The sequence below is a fragment of the Sander lucioperca genome, chromosome 7, assembly GCF_008315115.2.
Source record: "Sander lucioperca isolate FBNREF2018 chromosome 7, SLUC_FBN_1.2, whole genome shotgun sequence".
In the NCBI taxonomy this organism is placed as follows: domain Eukaryota; kingdom Metazoa; phylum Chordata; class Actinopteri; order Perciformes; family Percidae; genus Sander; species Sander lucioperca.
The window spans coordinates 42,214,908-42,240,048 of NC_050179.1; the positions used below are offsets into that span (position 1 = coordinate 42,214,908).

The 25,141-nt window shown below is 40.6% G+C and overlaps 1 protein-coding gene across 2 annotated transcripts in view; it reads right to left on the reverse strand.

The window, feature by feature from the left end:
- Positions 1-5,946: 5,946 nt before the first annotated feature.
- The window catches only part of far1 (fatty acyl CoA reductase 1), a 29,440-nt gene continuing 10,245 nt past the window's right edge, over positions 5,947-25,141 (reverse strand). Inside the window, exons 4-13 of one of the 2 annotated variants that reach the window (XM_031297845.2) lie at positions 24,621-24,796; positions 22,795-22,974; positions 18,992-19,169; positions 17,184-17,228; positions 15,021-15,148; positions 14,844-14,911; positions 12,654-12,825; positions 10,540-10,669; positions 9,295-9,422; positions 5,947-8,600 (exon numbers count right to left, since the gene is read on the reverse strand). In XM_031297845.2, coding sequence (XP_031153705.1) covers positions 8,441-8,600; positions 9,295-9,422; positions 10,540-10,669; positions 12,654-12,825; positions 14,844-14,911; positions 15,021-15,148; positions 17,184-17,228; positions 18,992-19,169; positions 22,795-22,974; positions 24,621-24,796 — 1,365 coding nt within the window. In that variant the 3' untranslated portion in view covers positions 5,947-8,440. Of the gene's footprint in view, positions 8,601-9,294; positions 9,423-10,539; positions 10,670-12,653; positions 12,826-13,441; positions 13,614-14,843; positions 14,912-15,020; positions 15,149-17,183; positions 17,229-18,991; positions 19,170-22,794; positions 22,975-24,620; positions 24,797-25,141 lie in introns of both variants that reach the window. The other variant, XM_031297844.2, reaches the window with a different exon arrangement.

The window sequence follows — 25,141 nt, forward strand, 5'->3', positions numbered from 1 at the left end:
GCTGCCGGTTACATCGTTCAAGTTTAATACTGGACCAGTTTCAAATATTGTTGTTCCTATCAGTCACTTACACACAAAAATATAGGAAAATAAGGTCCAGGTTGAAAAAAACAGTAGTTACCCTTTAAAATGACTAAACTTTTAAATATTTGTGGGGCTGCACCAGGGCAGAACATCCCGGCGCCTTGTTTGTGCGTTTATTGTGTTCCTCTTGCTTGTTGTCACTATAAATGAGGGCAACCTCAGTGTCTCACAAGTTGGAAAAAAAGGCAGAGTGAAACAGACTTAAGGCTAAAGTGTGTGACTTTATGAACATCCGTTGCATTCAAGACAATGCGAAATGAGTTGATACAAAGCTAATTAAGCTCTAGCTCAGCTCCACAAAACTCTTTGGTATTTCTCATTATGGCTATGTTTACAAAATGGTGTAGTCTGGTGACAATCGCGTGCAGCAGCTCCACGGCTGAGAAAGTCCAACAGGTTCAGCTTTGCAGACAAGGAGGACTGCTGCAACAGGTAAAGGCATGGCTGAAAACCTGACGAAGCACCCATAAAATGTTTTAGTCAGTGATTGAACTGCTAAAAAAAGACCTACATGTTCAGCAGGACAAGAACTTAAAAATAAGTGACTGAGGTACTGACCGCATTTTTGTTGCATAAAAATTACAAGATACCTCTTCTGAAGAGTGCAATTTTATTTATTATTCTCTGTGTCTTTCTTGATTTGAAAGGATAAATGTAGTCTCGCATTGCCAGACCTTCCTCCACAGCGCTGCAAAGGAGGGTCTGGCAAGTCCACATAGCATTCCGGGATGGGAGAAAAACATGTGTGGTTAAACCAATCACAATCATCTAAGCTCCGCTGGAGCCGCTGCAAAATAGCCTTAGCAAGGAACTTGTTTAGGTGGAACGTGCAATGTTTCACAATTGTTTTAGTTTTCCGAGATTGGACAGATAGTCTAGCTACCTGTCTCAATTTAGCATGCAGAGATCTGAGGAGCAGCTAACCAAAGTCTCATAAATCAACCTGAGTTGAAAATTCCAACACAAAGAAAGCAGAAGGAAACGGACATCGGCGAAAAGACATGCATCTGGCAGAATTTCCTGCGGCACCAGAATGTCGTGGATATAGACTAGGATAAATGGTACTAACAAATGCGTGGAGGAGGGGTGGGGGTGGTGCGTGAACCGAAGGCTTTTTTCATGTGGATGTTAGTGGTGAATCGATCCACATATCGATAATATCGATACCAACGTTGGTATTGATATTGATCAATACCAGTGTAATGAGATTGATGCTTTGGTTTAAGTTTCTCTCCAGTATGCACTGCTGCAATTTCATCAAAGAGGCGACCTGGCTGTCTGTGTCTGTGTAAGTGCTGCTCCTGTCACAGCACAGAGCAGGCACACTTTTCTCTTTCCCCTCCCTCTTGGGATTTCATGTTGTACCGTCACGTGACTCAGCGGCGCCAGGCAAACAGGCAAGCAAGCAAGCAACCAGGCCCGGCAGTGGCCAGCAGCACACACACACACACACACACACACACACACAAGCAGGACAGAGACGGAGCAGAAGAATGGCAGAGACGAAGAGGAGCGCTGTGTGGCTATATTTTCAGGCCAAAAGTGAAACGGCAAGCTGTATAATTTGTAAAAAGGCTGTAAGATACAGTGTTAACACAACAAATTTATACAACCCATATACAAATTCTTTCCTGGGTTTTAACTTATTAATAATCCAAAGGATAAATCACAAAACCACTTACAGGTCATGAAAATTCATTGAGATTTAGCAATTTGATGATGCATCCACCGTAATTATTAAAAAGTATCGGTATCGTATCGGCGATACTGGCCCTGTATTTACTTGGTATCGGATCAATACCAAATTTTGCAGTATTGCACACCACTAGTGGATGCGCCGACAGTGTTGTTGTCATTACTTGCTGTCTGGGATTTCCAGGTGAAGTCATGGTTTACATTACCATATGCTAGCTGTGTGGTACTCTAGCACTGACAGTGCTGTGGAGGTCTGACAGGAGGCCTCACAGCCAGAATAAATACAGTTAGCAAAACACACACATTGAAGCAACACATGAAATCAAAGGTAAAATCGGTCATATGTAACTTTAGACCTATACTCTTACCATTACTGCTCAAGAAGGCACATTTATCCAAATAAGATTTACTCAAGACTAGCTAGAATAGCTAGTTTAATTCAAAAGCTTAAACCTGCAAAAGGGTGTTATTGCTGCTATAATGTAGTTAGTAATTAAAAAAAAAAAACATTACACTGGTCTAAAGTAAATTATGCATGTTACAAAGTAAATTATGCATAATGACAGTTTCACTACTTCCATAGTTTATTTTCTATCCATGTAGGTCTTTGATTAAGATGTGTTTTTCGTTTACGTTGCTGATAGTACATCAGAGGGGTGAACTAGGAGGAAACGAAAAGAGGTGAGCACCTACCAAAACTGCGCAGTGAGGGATAGTTGCATATTGACGACAAGGATGTATATGTAAATTGTACTCTGAAACTGCATGGGTGACAAATCACAAACCATTCCAACTTTAGACAATGGTGCTTTAGGTACTTACTTTCTTCATCTACCCAGCAATGTATTGGATTGAATCACTTCAGCTTCCATGGTTATAGATCGAATCACTATTGTGTTGGTAATAAAGTATCAAAATGGACAGCTATGAATACAAAAATGACCCAAAATATTGGGCTGCTTCCTACTGCTAAAAAGCCTTCAGCGAGAGCATGTGGGAGTGTGTGTGTTTTCTGCCTCTGAGTTCCCATTCTAAGCCCAGTAAGCCCCTGTGTATGCAGCAGCCCAGTGGCAAAGGCCCTACTGGGTGTGCAGGGCCAGTTGTGACTCAGAGCTTGGCATGGTTGCTGGGCCGCAGTTGCCATGCGGCTGTTGCCAGGCGTTGCAGAGGAGATCATAAAATACTGAGGGCTCCTATCACTGTAGGCCTGTTTACAGCATTTCATGACCCACATATTGAATAGCAACATGAAGAGAGCCCAGCTGTCAACAAATCATTCAGTCATGAGTAACTGCCTATTGTCTTTTTGTTTTTCTGTCCCTGTAAAGCTTCACAAGAGAACTATAAATTGTATTCAGATAGTTCCTCCCTCACACATAAACTCATATCTTAGATCAGTCTCAGAGTATTTGTCTCTAGCTTCACTTCAGAGGATTAGAGAGTTTTGAAGGCATTTCATGTCTGTGAATTCTTTATGTAAAGCCAGAAGCAGCAAAAGCAATTCATCAGTGCACTCCATTGTAAGGTAATTTATTTGAGCTGGAAAGATGGCGAAAAAGTTTGAGACTTACACAGACAATGCTGTGTACGTCATAAAATTCAAACTACGACAAGGACACATGGACAAAATCAGATGTTTCTTCCTGTTGGTTGACATTAAGGGTTTAGTCTATTACATGGAGTTAGTTCCCCCACGTAGTCATATTAATGTTTTTGTACTAGCAGAAGTTTGCTCTGTGCGGCAAGGAGGAGTTAATTGATCGAAGTGGTGTTCCAGGATGAGTTGCTTTTTAAAATAAAGCCAGGTGGGCTTACTGGTCCTGAGAGTATGGAAGCCTATTTTTGCCAAGTAGAGAAAAAAAACATGAAAAGAATACTTGGTACGTAAGGCATTTGACTTGGAAAGTCATACTTAGTCAATATTATACTGAAGCCTTCAGTGCACGTGAGATTTGACTTTACAGCGAAGTAGAAATCTTGTTCAGGGGGTCTCTATCATTTTTCCTTTTACTTTAGATGTAGTCTCGCTTTGCCAGACCTTCCTCCACAGCGCTGTGGAGGAGGGTCTGGCTAGTCCACACAGCATTCCGGGATGGGAGAAAAACATGCTGTGATTTATTGGCTTTCAACCACAATCATCACAATTGTCATGGGTGGCGCTAAGCGCCGGACGTAGCAACAGTGCCTTTGCAAAATAGCCTCGGGAAGGAACTTTCAAAAGTTGTTTTAGTCGTGCAACAGAAAACTCAGATTCGATGGCTGCGTTCCCATGGAAACCGTGCTCACATGGGTCCCACGAAACATGGCAGCTACAGTCGCTTGGAAAATATTGATATAGATTTATAAAGTACAATATTTACCTTTGAAATAGTAAGTTGTAGTGGATAAGTATATATAATGTAGTGATGTACAAAGGATAAAGTGGAGAAAAATATAGAAATACTCAAGTAGGCCCAACTACAAGTACCTCAAATTTGTTCTTAAGTACAATACTAGAGTACTTTAGTAAATGTACTTAGTTTCTTTCCACCACTGGTAACTGAGTTGAGAAACACCCTAAAGATAGCTAATACTAGCTACTTTATTTGATTATTTGTTTTGTTAGTTAAAATTACATATCTGGCTTTAAACAGTGAGCAATGCTATTTAAGTTGCGTTCTGTAAGGCAGCGGCTAGTGTGCTATTACCAGCACTTATTATCCCAGGCTGCAGGAAAGGAGTATAACACACACACACACACACTTTGTTCCCATGAATAACCTGGTCCTAAATAGCTAGCTGTTAGCAAATGGTACCTGGTATTGTCCGTTAACCTAAGGCCAGCAGGTATCGGGACTGAAAGAGTGAGATCGGTGCATCCCTAACTTTCACCGGCAGTTTCATCTTACATTGTGGAACATGGACGGTAGTGTACGTGACATCAGTGTTTAAGCACTGACTGATATCTAATCTTTGTGGCAGGGTTAGGGTTAAAACGTCTTGATTCCCCTTTTCTTGAAAGGACATTTCACGGACTATACCAGTCCCTGTAGACAAGGTTGCTTTTGAAAGTATGGATTGTAGTGATACATACAGTAAGTGTTAACTTTCATGATTTCTTGTTAATTAGGTTTCTTTCAGTAATTGTAAAAAAAAATTCTGTTTGCAATAATGTAACTGCCGTAAATATTGTGGGACAGAGTAAAACTAAAAGCTGTAGATATAAACTTGGGAGAGACCTAAACTTTTAGCTTCTGAAATAATGAAGTTACACTCCTGCCCCATGCAAAGATCTGCACAGTGGAGAAGCTGCAGACAGTTTTGCTGTTCAGCTAGGTTTACATTTTAGAGATTGTAATATTTGTCTCTAAGATGTAGATCTAGATGTTTTGAACAGACACTGCACTAATTGAATTAATGCTACTGGTTTTCGTTTGTTAAATTTAGTTTATTTTTCTTCTGAACTTGTTCAATTAATTTTCCAAGAGCTGAGATTTGAATGCATTTATAAAGAACAAATGTAATGATAAACGATAAAGTAGAAATCTCATTCTCTAAAATGAGGTTTGATTGCTGCTGTCTTTAACCTCACTTGCAGTAAGAAAAATCTCAAGTGTGAAACAATACCCAGACACAATCTCCAGTGTCAAGTTTGCTTAGCAACCAGAGTCAAGTGAGGGCAACGGATCAGACACAACAGCATTTATGTGAAACAGTAGTCATGCTACCGGACACACACACACACACACACACACACACACACACTTATGTGATAAGGATCTACAGCCAAGCCCACTCAAAGTTTTAGACTTGAAACCAAATACAAAAATGTGCAGAGGTAAAAAGGTTACCATGTCACTGATAATTGTCCTGGGGAAATAACAAACGCTGCCTAGAAAATTTAAATTGATCTATAAAAGAAATAAAAAGAGGACATGTCAATTCATCAATTTACACACATAAAGGCAGCTTTTAATCTTGGGGAGCTGTTCAATAGATTTTATTTTGGTCCAGCTTCCAGGTAGTGTGTGAAGTATAGGACATCTGTTACGCTACCACAGGAATCCTGTCAGCTCGACAGATTCAGACTAATGAATTATTTGTTTTACTGTCTTAGATAGTGACTGTTCTACTCAAACTAGTTGAAAGAAATCAAATGTCAGAGTCAAGAGAAATCAAATGTCATAATCAGGATTAAACAGTTTATTTCTTATTTTTTGGTTTACAAACAAAGGCACCCATTGATTTTTTTTTTTTGGAGTTTCACATTGACAATGCCTGTGGCAAAAACTCCTTTTCCTCCTGAAAGAACACAGTAACCTATGCTCATCATGCTTAAAGCAGAAGCAATGAAAAAATTGTCACCTCGAGAACCACATGAACACATGAAAAATGAACATTACACTGTAACAAGTCTTAATGCAATCAACCTCAGAAGAAAAAAACGTATTTTGTATACTAGTACAGCTTAAGCATATGGACCCATTTTGTGTTGGCCATGTAAAATAGAAGCAACAATCTTTGAGCCATGAAAAAAAGAAGCCAGAAAATAAAAAAAAAAAATAAAAAAAAAAAAAACTACTTTGATGCAGGTGATCAATACACACATCATTGAAGCTTAAACATTTGTAGGAGGACATTCACTATTAGACGTACATGTAGGTGTTTAAAGCTGCTATGGCCTAAGACACATGCAAGCACAACCAAAGATGAGCTCAAACGCTGCTTTCAAACATTGTAGCGTGCTCGAGAAATAGGTAACAGACAAGACAATGCGCACAGGTAAACCTCATGTATGTTAATTAAAGACTTATATGGCAAGGAGGATTAATTGCTATGAAAACCCAGAGAAATTCATCCCCCCAAAAAAAAAAAAAAAAAGTAGTCTTAGCTCATGTTGCCAATTCTGTAACAAGCCAACATTTCTTGTATAAAAGACACATTTCTTATGTAACAAGACAGAATGATGAAGGCAACAGAATGGTCCAAGAGTTTAACAGCCGCCGGTTGTAAACAGCATGAGCACATGACAAATCCTAAATATATTTACAGAAGCAACTAAGATGGTAAATTAACCAGTAACATGACAAACCCATGACCCATAAGAATTACTAAAAAGGAAAATACTAAAGTAATAAACCTTTCAAAAAAGATGGTGGGCTACAGTTGGAGCTACCTGAAAAGTAGTGTACTAGCAGACCAATGAATAAAAGTCATAACATTGCACATCAACTAAATATGTCAACCAGTACTAAAAGTTTAAATGTGCAAGCATAATGGAGAAAAAGAAACCAAAGGTGACACCATTTCCCCTCTCAACTCCGCCTGTATCCTCTACTGAGCTATGACGCTGTTAGCCAAGAGGTTTTTGGCAAAAACAGTTCGAGACCAAATGACACAAATGACTTTGACATGACAAAAAAAGGGAACCTGTAGAAGAAGCTTGATTTGCAAGATCTGCTGATGCAATAACAAACAGTTTGTAGGCACTGGATAAAGCCATCGTGTTACAATCTACATTGTGCTTGGTCGTAATTAGGGAACTAGCCACTGCAGTTCACTAGGGACATACAGGAGTGCATTGCTGTTGAGTGTTCAAGCAGGAAGAGTAAAAGACAGCCAATGACAACTCTTGGTGGGGCACAGGTCAGTATGAGTGAGCTCCCCTCAGCCCCTGCAATGTCAACTTTCTCTTTATACCCAGCTGCCAGTGCAACGGTCCAATTGGTTGAAATGGCTTTGGTCTTGGGGGTGGGGTTCGAAGGGCAAGACAGTTTGAACATGATTTCTAGGCTAGCCTGTCCCTGAACAAGACTCAACTGAGTCAGTAGAGAATCATTCTTCAACTGCTGCCAGCTAAATGTGCAAAACCGGCTCAGGTGGGAGTATCGGCTGTAAAACTGCTGTCATATGAAAACCCTAATCCTGTGTATAATACATTTTGTAACAGGCTTTTAAAACATCTCAATAGGCCTTAAGTAGCAGAAAACTGACAAGAACCACACAAACATCAAGGGAGAAAAAAAAACAAACAAGGAAAACAAAAAGTGTCGAGTTATGTTTTCAGGTGAAAAATAACTTACATAGCTGTTGAGTAGTTATTCTTCAATGAAAGATCACATAAAAGGAAGCCTGGACTGACTCAAAACCAGCTAAAGATTTGTGCGGCAGAGCATCATCCAATACATAGCTTTGTTTTGCAGGCAGGCAGTCAGGCAAGCAGACAGACAGACGAGATGGAGCAGGTTTGAGTGCACTGGAGCTTAAAGAAAGCAGCAGTAAAAAAACTGGCACAGGACCAGACTGACTGGAAATAAACATAAGGTGTGGGGTCCTGCTTCTTTAACTAGTCCAAGTGCTGTGAGTCTAAGCATTGTTCATTGTGAGATGAATCCATGCCCTCGGGTTTTGTGAAATGCTAGAGATCAGGTTAGATGGATCCTAGATATGCAACATTTAGACTGCTGTGGACTCTCCAGGCTTGTCCAGTAGCTCTGTCTGTGTTCATGGGTTTAACGGTTCCATTAAATCCTTGAGTGTCTGGGGAAACACGGGGCCAGAGACAGACAGCATGGTGACATTTTAAGGGCTTTGAGCTCAGGAACCTCTAAACGTCCACAGCCAGGGTTTCTTCATTTCTTCGCCCCTTTGCCTCTCCACCCGCCACCCTGTCCAAGGCTTATTATCTCATGGTGGAGGAAGCTCTGAAATAGGAGAGGAATTTGAAGCAGAGGCTCACCACAAAGTACCAGATGTTTCTGGCCATCAGGGATCGGGCGATGAACACACGCCAGATGAACACCACCAGGATGGTGTTGAAGGTATAGCGGATGTTCCTCAGCCTGAGAAATGAAATAAAAATAGACTTATTAAAAAAAAGGGCTACAATTTTTTAGTCCGCTAGTGTAAGACCGTTTATTCTGAACACACAGTATGTAATACTCAAGGCCAGTTTTCCTTACAGACTCATTTTTAATTCATGCCCTCTCTAATTCCTTGCAAGTTTCTGCATGCTGAATTATTCACGAGCTTTGTTTAAACTGGGATTACTGCCACTCCGACTGTACTCTCCACTCAGAATGATAATCTGAAGAATTACTGGGCACTGTATGTGTACATGCCCACTGCTCAGATTACATGTCATTTAGCTGACGCTTTTATCCAAAGCGACTTATAATTGCTATACACACGCCTCTGGAGCATCTAGGGGTTAAGTGTCTTGCTCAGGGACACACTGGTTGATGTATCACCGTGGGAATCGAACCTGGATCTCCCACACCAAAGGCATGGGTCATATCCACTACACCATCACCACCCACACTTAGGATGGATTAAATGCAGAGATTGAATTTCATCACATTGTATTTATGTAACAAATAGTTTCTTTTGGGTACAGTAGAGACTTATCCACTGTATGGTGACCTAGAGGACTACTCTCTACAGAGAATGGCAGCAGTCTATAAGAGTTCATCACATACAGCATTTGTTACTGTGTCTGTAGTGTTGGCGGAATTGCTGATTTGATTCCACGCTTACTTGTTGAGGTGTTTGCGTGCAGCAGGCAGGCCCGACAGCTCTTCATTGAGGACGTATTTCTTGGTGCCCATACAGTAGCTTTCCATGTACTCCGCCCAGTGCAGCTGACGCACATCAAAATTAAACACCTACAGAAATAAAACAAAAGCGTTATCAATTTTAAAATGACAACTTTCCAGCGATTGACAAGTACAGTCTTCAACAATGACATGCATAATCTGACATGTAACTTGATATTGATTTGGTGACTTTTATGGCTGGTATCAATAGGCATTGACAATGTAAACAATTTTTTTTTTTTGTACCGTCGATCGATCCCCCTACAGAACTGGTGCATATATTGTGGCTGTAGACCTCCATTTTCTTATTTCAAGTTTAAATAGTTTGTATATTTAGATGAATATTGATTTGTAGTGTTCTATTTACTAAGTACTAGTTACTTTCAACTTGAATATCCATCCATCCATCCATCCATCCATCCATCCATCAAGTTATCACAGCGAGGAGCCAGCACTGAGCTCCGGCGGGCTTTGGCCCAATTTGACCCCCAGTGGTGCTTTCCACTATGAGGGGAGAATAAAACATGATCATTGGCTGAGAGATGAAGGCCCAGTGGCACATGGCTTGTTGGATCAGTGAGGTGGATCAGGGAACAGTGAAGTGGAGTTACTGTTGGCAGCCTTTCAGTCAGCACTCAGGGAAATAAAAGGTTCTGAATCCCCCAAGCAGCCTGTAGCTTTTTTTGATGGGAGAAAAGGCACTACATAATTAACCAATTTCAAGAACCATTTTTAAAATGAGAAACTTGAAAACACTTCTATACTTACCAGTACAGTATTCGATTATTTTGTCATCAGATATGCTTTGGTCAAGAGAACAACTGACAAGGTCTCATAGTACCAGAACAAAAGCTCTAATGTGTCAAGAGGACAAAGTAAAAGTCTCTCACTTTCCATCCACCAACATGCCCTCCACAAATGCAGATTCCTTCAGACAGTTATTATGAAAAACATCTCTGTTCACTTCAAATTGACGTCACTGTAAATGAATGACTCACTATTGTAGCCAGCCTACTATCAGACAGCAACCCAGCAGAGTGGTAAATCTGTCTGCCATCTCCTCAGTGTATACATGTCTGTTGTGTGGTGGACATGGGCAACGAAAAGACAAAGTGTGAATGATGGGAGGAATAACAAATTTCTTCTTCCCATACAACAAGATCACTGTTATTTGTGTCCTCCATACCTTCTTATCCTCTGGGCTCATCTGGGCAATCAGCATGCCTACGTTGTCATTGTTCCACACCCAGGAGTGACTGGTGAAATACTCCAGGACCATCATGGCTTTGTGGAGGCGTGTGATTGTCTTCATCATCCTATGATGAGTGGTGAAAGGAAAAATTGGAAAAAAAAAAAGAAAAAAAAAAAAAGAAAGAAGCAATAAGGTGGAGGAAGAAAATTGGAATGGATAAAAGGTGATGGTAGCGTAGGGCCAGAGGAAGGTTGGCAAGATTGGCAAAACATAAGAGGGACAGAGGAATGACACATTAAGAGTATCAGAAGAGTGTGGCAAGGTAAATAGAGAAGAGGTGGTGGGATAAAGTGAGGTTGGTTGGACAGAGAGGAAGGGGTTGGAAGAGTATATGGGGGGAATTGAGTGTGATAAAGTTTGGAGTAAGAGGAGGATCAATGGATGAAGAGCAGGGCAGGGATCCATTTTGTTGGGAGGGGAGAGCAGAGACAGAAGTTAAATATTTGAATTAGAGGGATAAACATCAAAGATAGAGTAACACAAAAATGCTTTTTTAGCAAAGCTTTCAGGGCAAGTTCTAATTTAGTCTCAACAGAGATCATTTAACGCTGTAAGAGATAAATGTTCAAAAGAAATGTCACAGGTTTTGCATTATATGCCATGACTTTCAAATTACAAAGATTTAATTAACCAGATTTTTTTTTATTATATGATTGACTTTACAAAATTGTCACAGCACTGCAATTAGTTAGGTTTGTGAGTCTTCCCCTGAGGACAGTGACTGATAAAACTCCGTTGAAGACTAACTGGATTTTGCCTGTGTGCAGGCCAGGAGGACAGATGTGCACTGTCAAATGGACCTAAAATTTAGAGGGACAGATTCAAAAGTCTACCCAAAATGATTCAAACGCAACTAAATGAATTTGCTTTGTCCCAGGGACACAGACATCCCATGTATACAATATTGCCCTCCTGCTCACACAAGTGAATCCAGTTAACGTACTTAATTTCTTTGTTAGTTCAGATTTAGGGGACCACATGATCATTCACAGCTAGTAACCAGTGTTGTGGTGAGTGCTGGGGTGAGAAATGGTGGTGGGAATGTAAAAACAGCAGTGCCCATTATTAGTGAGGGTTATAGGAGGGTTTCAGAGTCTTCAAACTGCACTTTTTGTAATTTAGTGAAACGTCTAAATAGTTCAAGTCAACATTTAAATTACATAGTTGAAACAATTTCAATTTGTTAGGAATAAAAAAAAAGGCCTGTTCTATTTAGCAGGTCATTTTAAACATTTACACTGATCGAGGCAGATTGCGAGAACTCTGGTTCCTCCTGTGAATGATTCAAAGGAAATGACATGCATGTTGATCAGCACAGAGAGGCAGAGATAGTTACTTACATTACAGCTGGTGACATACCCAATCAAATCAATCACACCCCTAGAATGTGAATTAGCTATTAAGCCAAATTATTTCAGACAGCCAAACACCGCGTGAAATTCAATCGATAAAGATGTATCGTTGGGGAATGGTTGGCATGGCATTGGGTTTAAAGTCTGAAATACCTATAGATTGTAGTAAAGAGAACACAAATGTGGATATCAAATAACATGCTTAGGGTTTGTATCATGAACAACCAAATAAGTCTTATGGTGCTTCAGGATTTTCCATGATTGGGTGAGCAGTGTATGTGTGTGTGTGTGTGTGTGTGTGTGTGTGGGCAAATGTCATACAATGTCATGTATGGATGTCATGTTAACAGCATGGCTTGTTCACAAAAAGGAAGTCTTTGAATTAAAAAGTCTTAAAAAAAGCACACACTCAAAAACGGAGCCAAGCTGAAAACATGCTCCAATAGTAGCCAAATCTTGTCATGATACCATTCACTAACAAAGTCCAGCTGAAGTACAGACACAGCAAACTTTGTTTCTTCTGCCCAAGACCCTTCCCTGTTCCACCATCCCACATAACCTGTGGCTAGTGAGAAGAAAGAAAGAAGAAAAAAAAAAAAAAAAAAAAAAAACATATGGGGAGGGTGCATTTGTGGGAAAGGTGGAGGCTGACTGGCGGGGGGGGGGGGGAAGTGCAGTGGGCAGTTGCAACCTTACCGGGGCTTGGAGCCTGTCAGCCTGAGATAGCCGTCATAGATCAGGGCTGGCAGTGTGTGGCTGACAGTGGTCCAGTACTGATTAGTAAAGGGATTGGAGCGCAGATTGACATTGGGCCTTCTGAAGGCCTGCTCTAAGGGATTGGTCTTGAAGGTCATGTTTATACAGTACTCTGTAGGAGAGAGATACACATATGACAGGACATGGAGGACACAAGAGGATGAGATGGAGGATGTGCGTTTCTTCCTCCAATTGATACTAGGCAAGCTGCAGACCCTCTCTAATGGACTGACCACTGCTAGTCATAACAGTATGACATCGGAAGGGCTGCAGATTAAGTATCTGGCGACAGACCCGGTTTATTTCACTGACAATTCAGCAGCTAGCAGGTTTTTCAATAGGCCAACACTTAGGTTGGGTTTCCAAATGAATCTTCAGACCAAGACCGCCTTAGTCCATTTGTCAGCTGGACTGAGATGACCTTAGTGCTGACATTTTGGGAACTCAACTGAGAATACAAACATTGCAAAGAGCAAGATGTAAAGAGTGCAGAACCCATCAGTAATCCCCTGTATGTGAAGGAGAGCAGTTGGGTTATACATTCTTCACACCAAAACTGCACACAAGCATCATGTAACACCTTAGCATAGCAGCTACAACATTAGGCTACTACGAGAAAAGGGACAGGATTAAAAGCAGCAGAGATGTGTGTTTGCATGTGCGAGAGGGGATTTGGGTGTTGAAACAGCACAAGTGCGGCACGTCCGGGTCGGCGATGATGAGGTTACCTGGGCTCTCGTCCAATCAGCCTGAGGTACAGATCATAGAGGAAGGCCGGAGCCTTGTGGCTCACGGCGATCCAGTACTGATTGATTAGGTGATTGGATGTGAGATTAACATTGGGCCGACGAAAGGCCTGCTCAAGGGGGTTCCTCTTGAACGTGGATATTACATGGTACTCTAAGAAACAGAAGGTTGTTCAACACAAGTCATCAATCAGCAGGTATACGTTTGTTTTTATGCCTGACTGCTGGCAAAATAAATCTTGTCACAACTTTTCATTGAACTGAAAATACATCTCATAGGCTGATGTTACCTTGATTTACTGCAGCTAACCCAAATGTTAGTATATTATAATATATTTGTGTAATTCACAAGATAAAAACAAAATAAACAGCAATGCAATAGGATGCTAATCCAATACAAAACTACCCATTTAAAGTACTGCATGTTAAAATGCCTATTGAGGGCAACTGATGCTTCTTTGATGTTTCCATTAAATACTTGAGCTTTACAACGGCATTAATTATTTGGCAAAACAATTTCACCAACATTGTCTAATAGTAGCTATTCTGGAGCTTTTAAATCGGAATGGTCACATTTATTTCCCTCAGCAGATGGAGCCTAGTTTTCATAGAATTGTAGATGTTCAAGTCAACAACTGAGGCCATCGTCAAGAATTAACTTTGAACCTTAGTTGGGCAAACTATCGGCTGTAGAAGATTGATAGGGTAGATATCTCCAGAATGGCAACAAAAAAAATGGTCCTTGTGTTGTGTTTTGGGCGTTTTGTCAGTTTCTGTCTAACCCCTGAAGATAATATAAAACAGGAGCTGCACAACACAAGTTTGGAGGCTGACAAAGGATGCAAACCTTAAAATATATTTTTTTTAGAGATACTTGGGCCTATCGGTGACTCAATTTCATTCACAGCATCCAAATTGCAACAAGATGACTTATGGCTGCACCACAGTGTTTACAAATTCAACTTGTAGGGCAAATCATTGTAATTACGGTAAAAAACACATGTTTAATTCCAAACCATAACATTTTAAAAGAAACTAGTAGTTCTGTATTACCATTTCTTTATACAAGTCCAGGACTGACTACCAATCATCTGTATGTAGTTTTTAAAGGACAAGAAGTGCGATTGGTTAAACGTCTGTGGGAAATGTTCATAAGCACCTTCAACGTGTGCAAACAAAAACAAAAGGGTGGGACTCACTCTAAGAAAACTCCATATTGATCCAGTTACAAACTAGAATTCAAGAGCTCTTGGTTTGGGTGTGGCAGGCAGTGGATCAGATTACAATCATAGTATGTCATTAGGCACAATGTTTAAACATACAAGCTGCTATTGTCAGGGGCTTTTACAGAGACTGTGTTTAAGTAACATAATATGCATCTTACCAACTTCCCCCCAGTGAAATGGGTTGATCCCACCGGTTGTGCAGTTGTAAACAAGGATGTTTTTGGACCTGTAATAGAAGGAATAGTCCAGAGAAAAACAGAATTTTGCTTTCAAAGTACAGTCAACATTTTAATACAACTTGACCAGAAGATGCATGTGAGAAGGCATGATCAAACCTGTTGAGTGCCTGTGATCCAGAGTACCAAGCTGCAGCCAGCGTGGCATTGATGACCACATCCACAGGCACCAGGTCAGCCACCGCATCATTAGACGCTCTCATTGTACGCAGGATCCCCTTACCAGCCTAGAGAAGGTGAAAGAAAGACTTCTATTGCATGGTGTTGCTATATGCCAACAATTACATTCTCAATTTTACTAAAAGGCGGCAATATGAAATCCACATTTTGCCATTTAGTTGTGAAAAGGAGGTCTTGCACTTTGATCTGACAAGCGAGACTAAAGTAAATTTTGCTTTAAACTAAAACAGCGCTGTTTACTCACGGGGCGCTTATCCACCTGTTTATAGACAAGATGCATGCTGTACTGAGCCAGATTCAGTGTGTGTGGCACAAAGACAGAGCAAGTTTGACACTGCCATTAATTGCTCAATAATCTTGTTTTCCACTATAAAAAAAAACAAACAAAAAAACTCACTTCTTAAGTACAGAACCGATAACTCGGGACCGTATCAAAACCTCGTTTTTTTTTTTTCCAATTACCATTTATTTCAGTACTTTTTTTTTTTAATTAACCTGTAATCATGCGTTCAGTCAAAAAGGACACAGATCTACACAATTAATTGGGAGACAGTCTGGGACATTTTCCACTGTTCCAAGAACCCAAACCACCAGTATATCCACTTCCACATATGCCATAGGACATATTGGACTCAGAAGAAAATAAATTGTCTGGTTTAAATCGGGCTCGGGCTCATAAATAGTTAATATGTCGGGCTGGGCTCGGACACAACGTGCACTAGGTTGGGTAGGGTCGGGCTTGATTTTTTGGGCCCGATCTAAGCTCTAACTTGCATCGTGTTGTGTCATAATATAGACCCAACTAATTGATGAAATAGTTGGCAACCATTTCTATAATCAATTTTATCGATTAGTTAGAAATGAGATTCTCATTTATTTATAGGTAAAATGGGAAAAGAAGCCTTTGCTTACCTTACTTTGCTTTGATAAAAAGCTGTATAATCTGAAAGTTTGTGAACTGTTATGTCTAGGGCTGCAACAACGAATCGATAAAATTTGATTATTAAAAAAGTTGGCAACGAATTTCATTATCGATTCGTTGTGTCACGCGACACGCCACTCAGTCGTGGAGATAAAAGCAATTGAGTTGAGTGCCGTGTGGAGCGGTGCGGAGCGAAAGAAAAAAAAAAAAGAGCAGAGCGGGGGTAGAGGAAATACGGAGAGAGACCGGAGAGACCCTTAACGTTCTGAAACACATGGCGGAGGCAGAGAAATCAGTACGACTTAAGTCATCCAAGGTGTGGGAGCATTCACACTAAATAAATCGAAAACGTGTTAATTGCAAGATAAGCAAAAGCGACACGGCATGGCACGGGCGCACCACGGTGATGATTCAGCACCTAAAACATAAACATGTTGGAGTTCTTGATGAGGAGGAAGGGAGTTCAACAGCAGGGTAAAGTCACTACACAATCCTACTTTTGTTCCGTTTTGAAGTGAGGAACGTAATGTCCCTCCAGTGGTGCTGGTGTGGCGTTTACTCGTTATCCAGCTTGACAAGCTAGTGTTAGCGCGTTAACAGTAGTAAAGCAGGGGTGGTATGATTTGCAAGACTAAAGACACGTTTTTATTCACTCGCCTTTTTTGGCCCATTCATTTTTCAATCTATTGTCATGTATATATTCTTTGCTTTGTCCCATATCAGTTATTGTTGACAAATATATTTGTGTGTGTTGTTACTTACCTTTACACAACTATTAACTAAAACAAGTATGTATGCAAGTACGTATTGAGTTAGTAAATTAATGCTTTTTTGTTTTATCCGATTCATCGATTAATCGAAAAAAATAATCGACAGATTAATCGATTATTAAAACAATCAGTTGCAGCCCTAGTTATGTCCCTATTATCTACAAATTGTGTCAATGGAGCATCTCAAGTAAGTTGTCATTTAAACAAGTTCAAGCTCCAGGAGATTACACATCTCAGAATTTGGGTCAATAAGACCACTGCATTTGTACATAAACTTTCTTGATGCAGCTTGGTGTCAAATAGATGACAAAGAAAAAAGTATTGGTCAAAAAGAACAGACAGGGTCTCATTACTGAATGTAGACCACCTAAACAGTTTGTCAATACTTACTGCAATGAATATTCCACTAGGTCCATTGTAGTTGTCAATCCAACCCTGAAAGAGCAGTCAGATGAAAAGGAGCATTAAATTAGTACTGAAATGATAGGGTCCATTAATAGACATTTGTTTCCCCTTGTGCATAACTCCTGCCCATCACCTGTGAAGCATTTGAACAACATAACTTGACAGCTTTTGAATTTTCATCAGACCAGTAACTAATGGAATACATGTCAAAATTGTTTATCAAAAGTAATTTTGCTGGTCATAGTTACTCAAATGAAAGGAACTGCTTGCTTTTCTTTAGCAAGCAATTTCTATATGCGTTAACCTGTTGTTACCATCAGTGCATGGGGTCATATTGATGCAACCCTAAACCCTATATTTTACTTTTTTCCTTCAACAGGGTTAACGATGCCACAATAAGAGCCATGAAATGACAGAAGAGTTTTGAATTTCTCAAAATTTACGAAGCGCGGGCGCCTGGGTAGCTCACCTGGTAGAGAGCGCACCCATATACAGAGGCTTAGACTAGAGGGCTGCATTGGGATTGGGTCCCGCGGGACCCAACGCAAATCTTGCGGGAGCGGGCAGTTTTAACTTTGCTGCAGGCGGGAGCGGGTGGCTAAAAAAAAACAAAAAAAAAAAAAAACACTGCGGGATTGGGATGTAGCCTGGAACCCCCCCACGCCAGCAGACACCATAGATATACATATATACTGACTGAGTATATACTGTATAGCCCATCTATGAGCAGACACCAGCGTGTCTGAGCCTCCACCGTCCACCCGCTCCCTCATCCTCTGCTCCTTCCTTCCCGTCCAACCAACAGCAGCAAGCACCTGCCTTCTTTGCCTGCATCTTCTCCCTATTAACCTATAAAATGGCGCGTTTTCTCATGCGGGACGAGAGAAGACACAAAATCAATGCATCTCTATTATTGTGCGGGCATAAATTCTCAGAGTTTTGCGGGTGCGGGCGGGAGTGGACATACACATTGCGGGAGCGGGCGGAAGTGTAATACACACGTTGCGGGTGCGGGCGGTAATGGTCAGAAATTCGCCGGGAGCGGGTGGGAGCAGGGTGAAGAGAATAGTCCCGCGCAGGGCTCTAGCTTAGACCTCGACACAGTGGCCGTGGGTTTTGGTTCCGACCTGCGGCCCTTTGCATGACATTCCCCTTCTCTCTCCCCTTTCATGTCTAAGCTGTCCTGTCACAAATAAAGGCCTAAAATGCCAATGCTCTTTAAAAAAGAAAATTGACGAAGTGCAATTGAAGGCACCATTAGTTTAACAAAGTGACATGAATGCACCATGGAGCCCACATGCTTTTTCTTCGTATGTTTACATAACTAATTCGCAGGGTAGGCAAAATGTTGCCACAACAGTGACTTCAGGGAGGCAGGAGGATTTCTTAGTTCAGTTTTTTCTTCGCAGACTCCTGTAGTAGCTATGGTGTCTGGAAAAGTCAAGCTGCAGGCTATCGGCAAGATAACATTACTGTCTTAGCTGCAAGCTATTAGCCGGTTAGCTACTCTGTCCATTTCTTTTTCAGTCAGACGTGCAAAGTAGTTGGGGGGGCGGGGGGCGGAAGAGAAAAATATAATGTGGTAACTCGCAGATCCTTCTCTTGATTTCAAATGCCAAAATAATAATAAAAAAAAAAAAAGTATTTCTATTGATTGGATTTAAAATTGAATGAGTCTCTCCGAAAACTGAAATGTAATTGGTGTTGAGATCTTGCCAGCTGTCACACCAATTAATCTGGGGTGCAATGAACAATTGAAAAAGCAATGCATACTACTAGCCGAAATCACTCACTGGGAAGGGCTCTTTCCAGCTGGCTCCTACTATGGAGGGTCTGACAATGGCTACGTTGAGGTCTCCAGCCTCCTGCTGCACCATATACTCAGCCAAGGCTTTGGTGTAGGTGTAGGTGTTGGGACGCTTCCCGATCAGCTTGGGTGTCAGAGCAGTCACCAGCTCCTCATCCATCCAGCTGGACAAAGAGAATAAAAATAAAGTCTCATATTTGCTACATTTAACCACCAAAAGTAATAGAGAAATTATGTGTCTTCAACTCTGTGAAATGAAGATTAACATTTTACATCCATGCCAACTGCTCTGTGAGGCAGTACTTAGCACAGCGGTGCTTTGAGCTAAATGCTAACATCAACATGAATGTTTGTACAAAATGTGTGCAAATCCATTTAGTAGATGTTGATATTCCAGGTGTGAAAACTTGGACTGAACTTGTTGGTGGGACTAGAGGAAAGGTCAGGGAATCACCAAACTCATTAGAATTTATCTTCTAGGAACTATGAGCATCTGTACGATATTTCTTGGCAATCTATTCAGAGAACAGATCTGGTGTGAACATTAATATATGAAAAACATAATCATCATCACCACCACCACCACTACTACTGCTGCTACTACAGTATTGTAACAAATTACACAAACTGAAGTGCACACCGACCATGGCTCTACCACTCTCAAAATGTCAAAGCCTCGTAAGCATGTTAAGAGGAACTTGGGTCTTGAGGAGCTGAAGCATGTATTAATAGACAAACTGAAACCTTCACCTACCACTTGCTAATTTATTCTGCTACGATTAACATTACCTCACTCACCACACACACACACACACACACACACACACACAGAGCTATATCTAAAAAGGGGCTACGCTACTCTTACAATGTAATATATAAATGTGGATTGCACTTCAACCCAGCCTTGCCATTTTCACGCAGTAGTGCGAGCGTCAAAGCTTGCGTGGCATTTAACAAGTAGTTCTAATCTACACTTAACACGCATATGCATACACGCATGCATGTTTGACAGTCCACCCGGCCGGGTGCTTGACCTTCTACTTGGTGAGATTGCATTGCTTTTGCAATTTGAAAACGGTTCCATTACATCAGTGTCGGTTTGTATATGATTAATAGTTTAGCTCTACAAGCTAGTGGTGCATTTGTCCATTTACCTTTAGCAGGGATTTAGTAAACTGCAGTGACAAATATTTTTAGTAAACTGAAACCTTCAAGAAAAAAAACTGAATTGCAAAGTTTAACCAAACCAAATAGATAGCATGAATTTCCATCAACTTGTGATATTGAACCACAGACTCTTCTAGGACATTATACCTTTCCTGTTGACTGTTAATCACTGTCTTGTATGGACTCATTTTCACTTATATTGGCTACATCATTTCATGAATCAATGTTAAGCTGGGTTAACTGCTGGTAAAAAATATTACACAGTTCACACAAAGTTAAGAGGAAGAGTTCGGTTTGAACTGCAGCTAAGAGCAAGCAGCAAAAGTAACACTGCATCACTATGAATGTTAAATGTTCTACATAGACAACTCTGCATTCAGCTAGGTCTGGATTTCCCCTCAAAAAAGGTACATTTTGTTGAAATCCAACAGTCAAACCCAGAACGTTGGCTCTGCAAACATCTATCCAAGTTCCCTCAAAAGCTGGATGCTACTATGTATACAATCCCTCAGAATCATCCACTAATATCTACTCACTCCGTAGGCTTCTGCTGTTTTACTAATCCAACTCAGCTTCTACAACATAAGTGCTACTAAGCAGCAGTTTACTCTACGGCCATGGCTAAGCTGGCATGCTCAGTGTATCACTGACAATCTTAAAGTGCCCATATTATGAAAAAAATAAGATTTGGGGTATTCTTTTGTGTCTCTGGTGCTTCCACACGCATACAAACTTGGAAAAAAAAAAACATCCATGCTGTTTTGAGTGAGATATGGGTTTCTCAATGTTTTTAAAGCGAGTTTGCTAGATTAGTTTATATTTTTTGAAAATGCTTAGTTTTAGTTTAGTTTTTATTAGTTTAGTTTTTTTGTAATATGGGTTATTTGTCAGGGGATTCAAAAAGATCAGAAAAAGCATTGTGTAATAATAACTCAACAAAAACATCATACAATTTTAGAAATATGTATTCACAATGTATTCAACAATAACACCAGTACATAAAATGTACAGTCTACACAAGACGCAGTATGTGCAAAATGTGTAACTGACGTGTTCCAGGAAAAAAAACTAAACAGCCAACAGACTAAAGAAGACATACATGAACAGGTGTTTTCAACTTTGGTTCGAGTAAAGTGGCGAACTTTTAGAGGTCAGTCGAGTCACACAGTTGTGTAGACATATCAATCGACATAGTAACCCACGCTTCCTCCCGCTTTTGGTGTTCCTGCGTATTTACTAACCGGGTCGCCGGTGAAAGCCCTCCTGTAGTGTTCTCTCTCCTGCTGTTGTCTCCGTCCTGTATCCATACATCCATGCCCTGTATTCATACATCAATACCCTGTACCCATACATCCATGCCCGTAACGTTACCGGGGTTAGCTTCCGTTTCAGGGAAAGGGGGCTTTGCTTTCTCCTTTACCTTGTTAAGGTAAGCTAGGTTAGCCTCCTAGCTTGTGTACGCTTCTCAAATGTACTTTCAAATTCGTGGGATTTTTCCCTGTAATAAATTGTCCACATATTTTACCACCTTCCACTGCAAGGCGCTTTTATCTGACAGTCATAATCAAATAAGTGCCGCTTTCTTCCAACTTTCGGTACCGCTATGCCAGGCGAGAGGCACGGAGCCACAGACATGTTCAATTTGACGTGGAATGTCGGAATTTCTGGATTCCCAGTCGGAAACTACACGTCTACGGGAAATGTCATGGTCGGAGAGATATAACGTTATTTGCTCTACGAAAGATCGACAAAGACGAAAACTAAGGACATTTACTCAATTTTATTTTAGTTAGTTTTGCAAACAGACATTACAGTTTTAGTTTAGTTATCGTTTTTTTGTAATGCCTCGTTTTTATTTTTATTTCAGTTAACGACAATGTTTTTTCCCACCTAGTTTTCATTATTATAACCTTGGTGTGCGCTAACCACTTTACCTAACACCACATCAGCTAACTGTTTCTCCAACTTCAGTCAGTACAAGGCAGGATTAGCCGGGAGACTTCTTCTAAACGAGGGCGCACTTCCAACTTTGCGTGGAATACCTGCAGACGAGGGACATGTAAGTAGTTCTATACAATTTATTTTGTAGATTAGGGTGAACTTGTATGTGTTTTGCCATTGAGAACGAGGTGGCTAACCGCTAGCTTCTAGCTAGTAGCTACTGCGCAGTACCTAGCTACTGCGCACGTGCGACTCCCAACAAAGATGGGATAGAAGTGTGATGCCTCACTCTGTTACTAAAACTGACAGCTCAACACAGGGTGAAAAGAGGAGTTGCAGCAATGTGCAGTACAACAAAAATATGGTGTTTTTTGAAAATTAAACCCATGTAAACCTATGTAAACCCATGTAAACCTATACTGGTACAACCTCAAAATACAATTATGAACCTGAAAATGAGCATAATATGAGCACTTTAAGACATTCCTATTTGCTTTTCATGCATCTAGCAACTCAAAGAAATTAAGCATCCTCTTAAAAACCAACAATATTCCCATGTTACTGTATAATAATGCCAAAAATACCATCCACACACACAAATAAACAAGGCAATCCAAAACACCACAACAGTTGATTAACTGTGCAATAGCCATTCGTTGGAAAAGGTGCTGATCAACTTACTCCAGAGAATCGATGAGTCTGCGGTAGTCTACAGGGGGAGGGTATACAATTTCCTCAATGAGCTCTCGATCACAGTTGGCATAGGCTGTGGAAACATGAAGGAAGACCTCCAGGTGCTTCATCCTGTGGGCGAGTGCCAGCATCTTCTGGGTGGCCAGGACATTCAGCTGCATTGCATCTCTGAGGAGGAAAAGGAAGTCAATAAAGTTTGACCTATTCAGTGGATGAAATGAACTGACCAAATACAGTGTGAACAGTTTTATATTCTTCAGTTATTTGTATTAGCAATGGGGGACTAAAAACAGAATGTTTTGGCGTCTGAGTGAGGTCAGAACCTGCAAGATAAGATGGATACCAATCTAATGTCTCGAGCTAGGATTTGGTTAGCCTAGCATAAATACTGGAAACTGGGAGAAACTGCTAGCCTGGCTAAAACCTCTACCGGAAGCTTAAGCTACAGATTACCGATTACGATCTTGTTTGTTATACATGGAAACTCATTTATAAAAGTTACATTGTATAACTGTTTAATTATGAACAGCCATAAATGGGCAACACCCATAAATTACAGTCTCCTGCCCGCTAATCATTCATTTGACGGAGTAAAATACAACAGAGCATAACTATTTTCTAATTAACAACATCAGGAACAAACATTGATAGACATGGTTAACTTAAACAGGGCTCAACGCTATCGTTTTAAAGTGGTTGCCAGGCTTGGCAACCAGGCATAAGCTTTTGGTTGCCGAAATTGACAATACGGTTGCCATGTTTTAAACTGCCTATATTTGGAGCAATTAATTTCATATGTAACTATAACCTGACTCCGCCAGATGGATTTGCTCGGCATATCCAACTGGGAACTTTCCGTTGGAGAACTTTTGGGAAGGGGCTAAAATACTGGTTAGCTGATTGGATAAACCATCAGTCTATCACCACCTATGTTGGTGATAGACGGGCCAAATCAACCAATCAGATCAACGATATATCAAACTCTTGTCGAAACCAGTCGAGAGAAGAGCAAAAACATCTTTTCCTCGGAGAAAAGCCTCCAGTGCCGTTTTTTTTAAAATGATTGTTAACAATGTAATAACTTTTAACTACAATTACCAGTAAATTGCTGTTTAACGACAAAAACAGATGAGAAAAGGGTATTTTACAATAACTTTGAATGCACCACCAGGTTTACCAGTTTTAAGTAAACAACCTTTATTTATGTCTGTGTGTTTTTCCAACAACAGCAGTGACCAGTGCTAGTTTGTGTCTTTTAGCTCATAGCTTTAGCGGCAGACTGTTGTACGTCCCGCTGTTGGAATCCTCTACAGTGAAATACGGTCACTCATACATCGTTTAGCTGTCAGCATTTTAACTGTTTAATCCAGTTACTGCTGTAGCTAACAATAGGCTAATGTTACCTGCTGCCAAGTGTAAGTGTTATTAGGGTTTACTAGCTTGACACGCAGCGATGCTTCTGTTGCGTCTAACGTCTGTTTTGGAGCATCAGAGAGCAGCGCAGACATTTAAGTAGCACCGTAATGAGGCACCGAAATCCGCGTTGCTATTCCGTCCAGCAGATACTGGGATTTTAACATGTGCCGTTAACGTGAACAGAAAATTGCGTTGCCTATATCTTTTCACGGCAAGGCCATGAAACAGTTCCCAATTGACTCATCTGGTTGCCAAGGGCAACCGTTACTGTTGAGCCCTATTAAAGTGCAATTATAGATAAATAAGCATTGTACATATTCTAAAAAAAAAAAAAAAAAAAAAAAAAATCATGAAAAAATTAAGAGCAAAAAATGTAACAAATTAAACAGACAACTCACTTGAGTGGCTCATTAAAGCGGATGGTGGCAGCACAGTGGAAAACAATGTTAATGTTGTCAGCCAGGATGCTCTGATCCTCTTTACTTAGATCCAGCTCTGGCTGTGTAAGGTCACTGTTCACTGCTATGATCTTCTCTGCAAAGCCTGGTTGTTCGTCTTGCAATCTCTCAAACAACTGAGTGGGGAAAAGACGTCAAAATGTCCAAGTTACAGTACATAGTAAACTGTTACGTACAATTATAATTGCAAAGTTTAAATCATTGTACAATTATTAAGTGTGCAGCAGAAAATATTTTCAAAGAAAAATCATTTCCTTACTGCTTCGTATCAGTGGTGCATGGCTAATGGGAGACTGCCCTACTTTTCATCTAATCATCCGGCAACAGATCCTAGCTCTCTACATTCCTCTTAATCTAGAAACGATGATGCAAGCAAGGCCAACCTACAGCGGCTGGTGACCGGAATTGGCAGATTTCCACGTGAGCAGCCATGACCGGCCGATCAGTTTGACATATGCCGA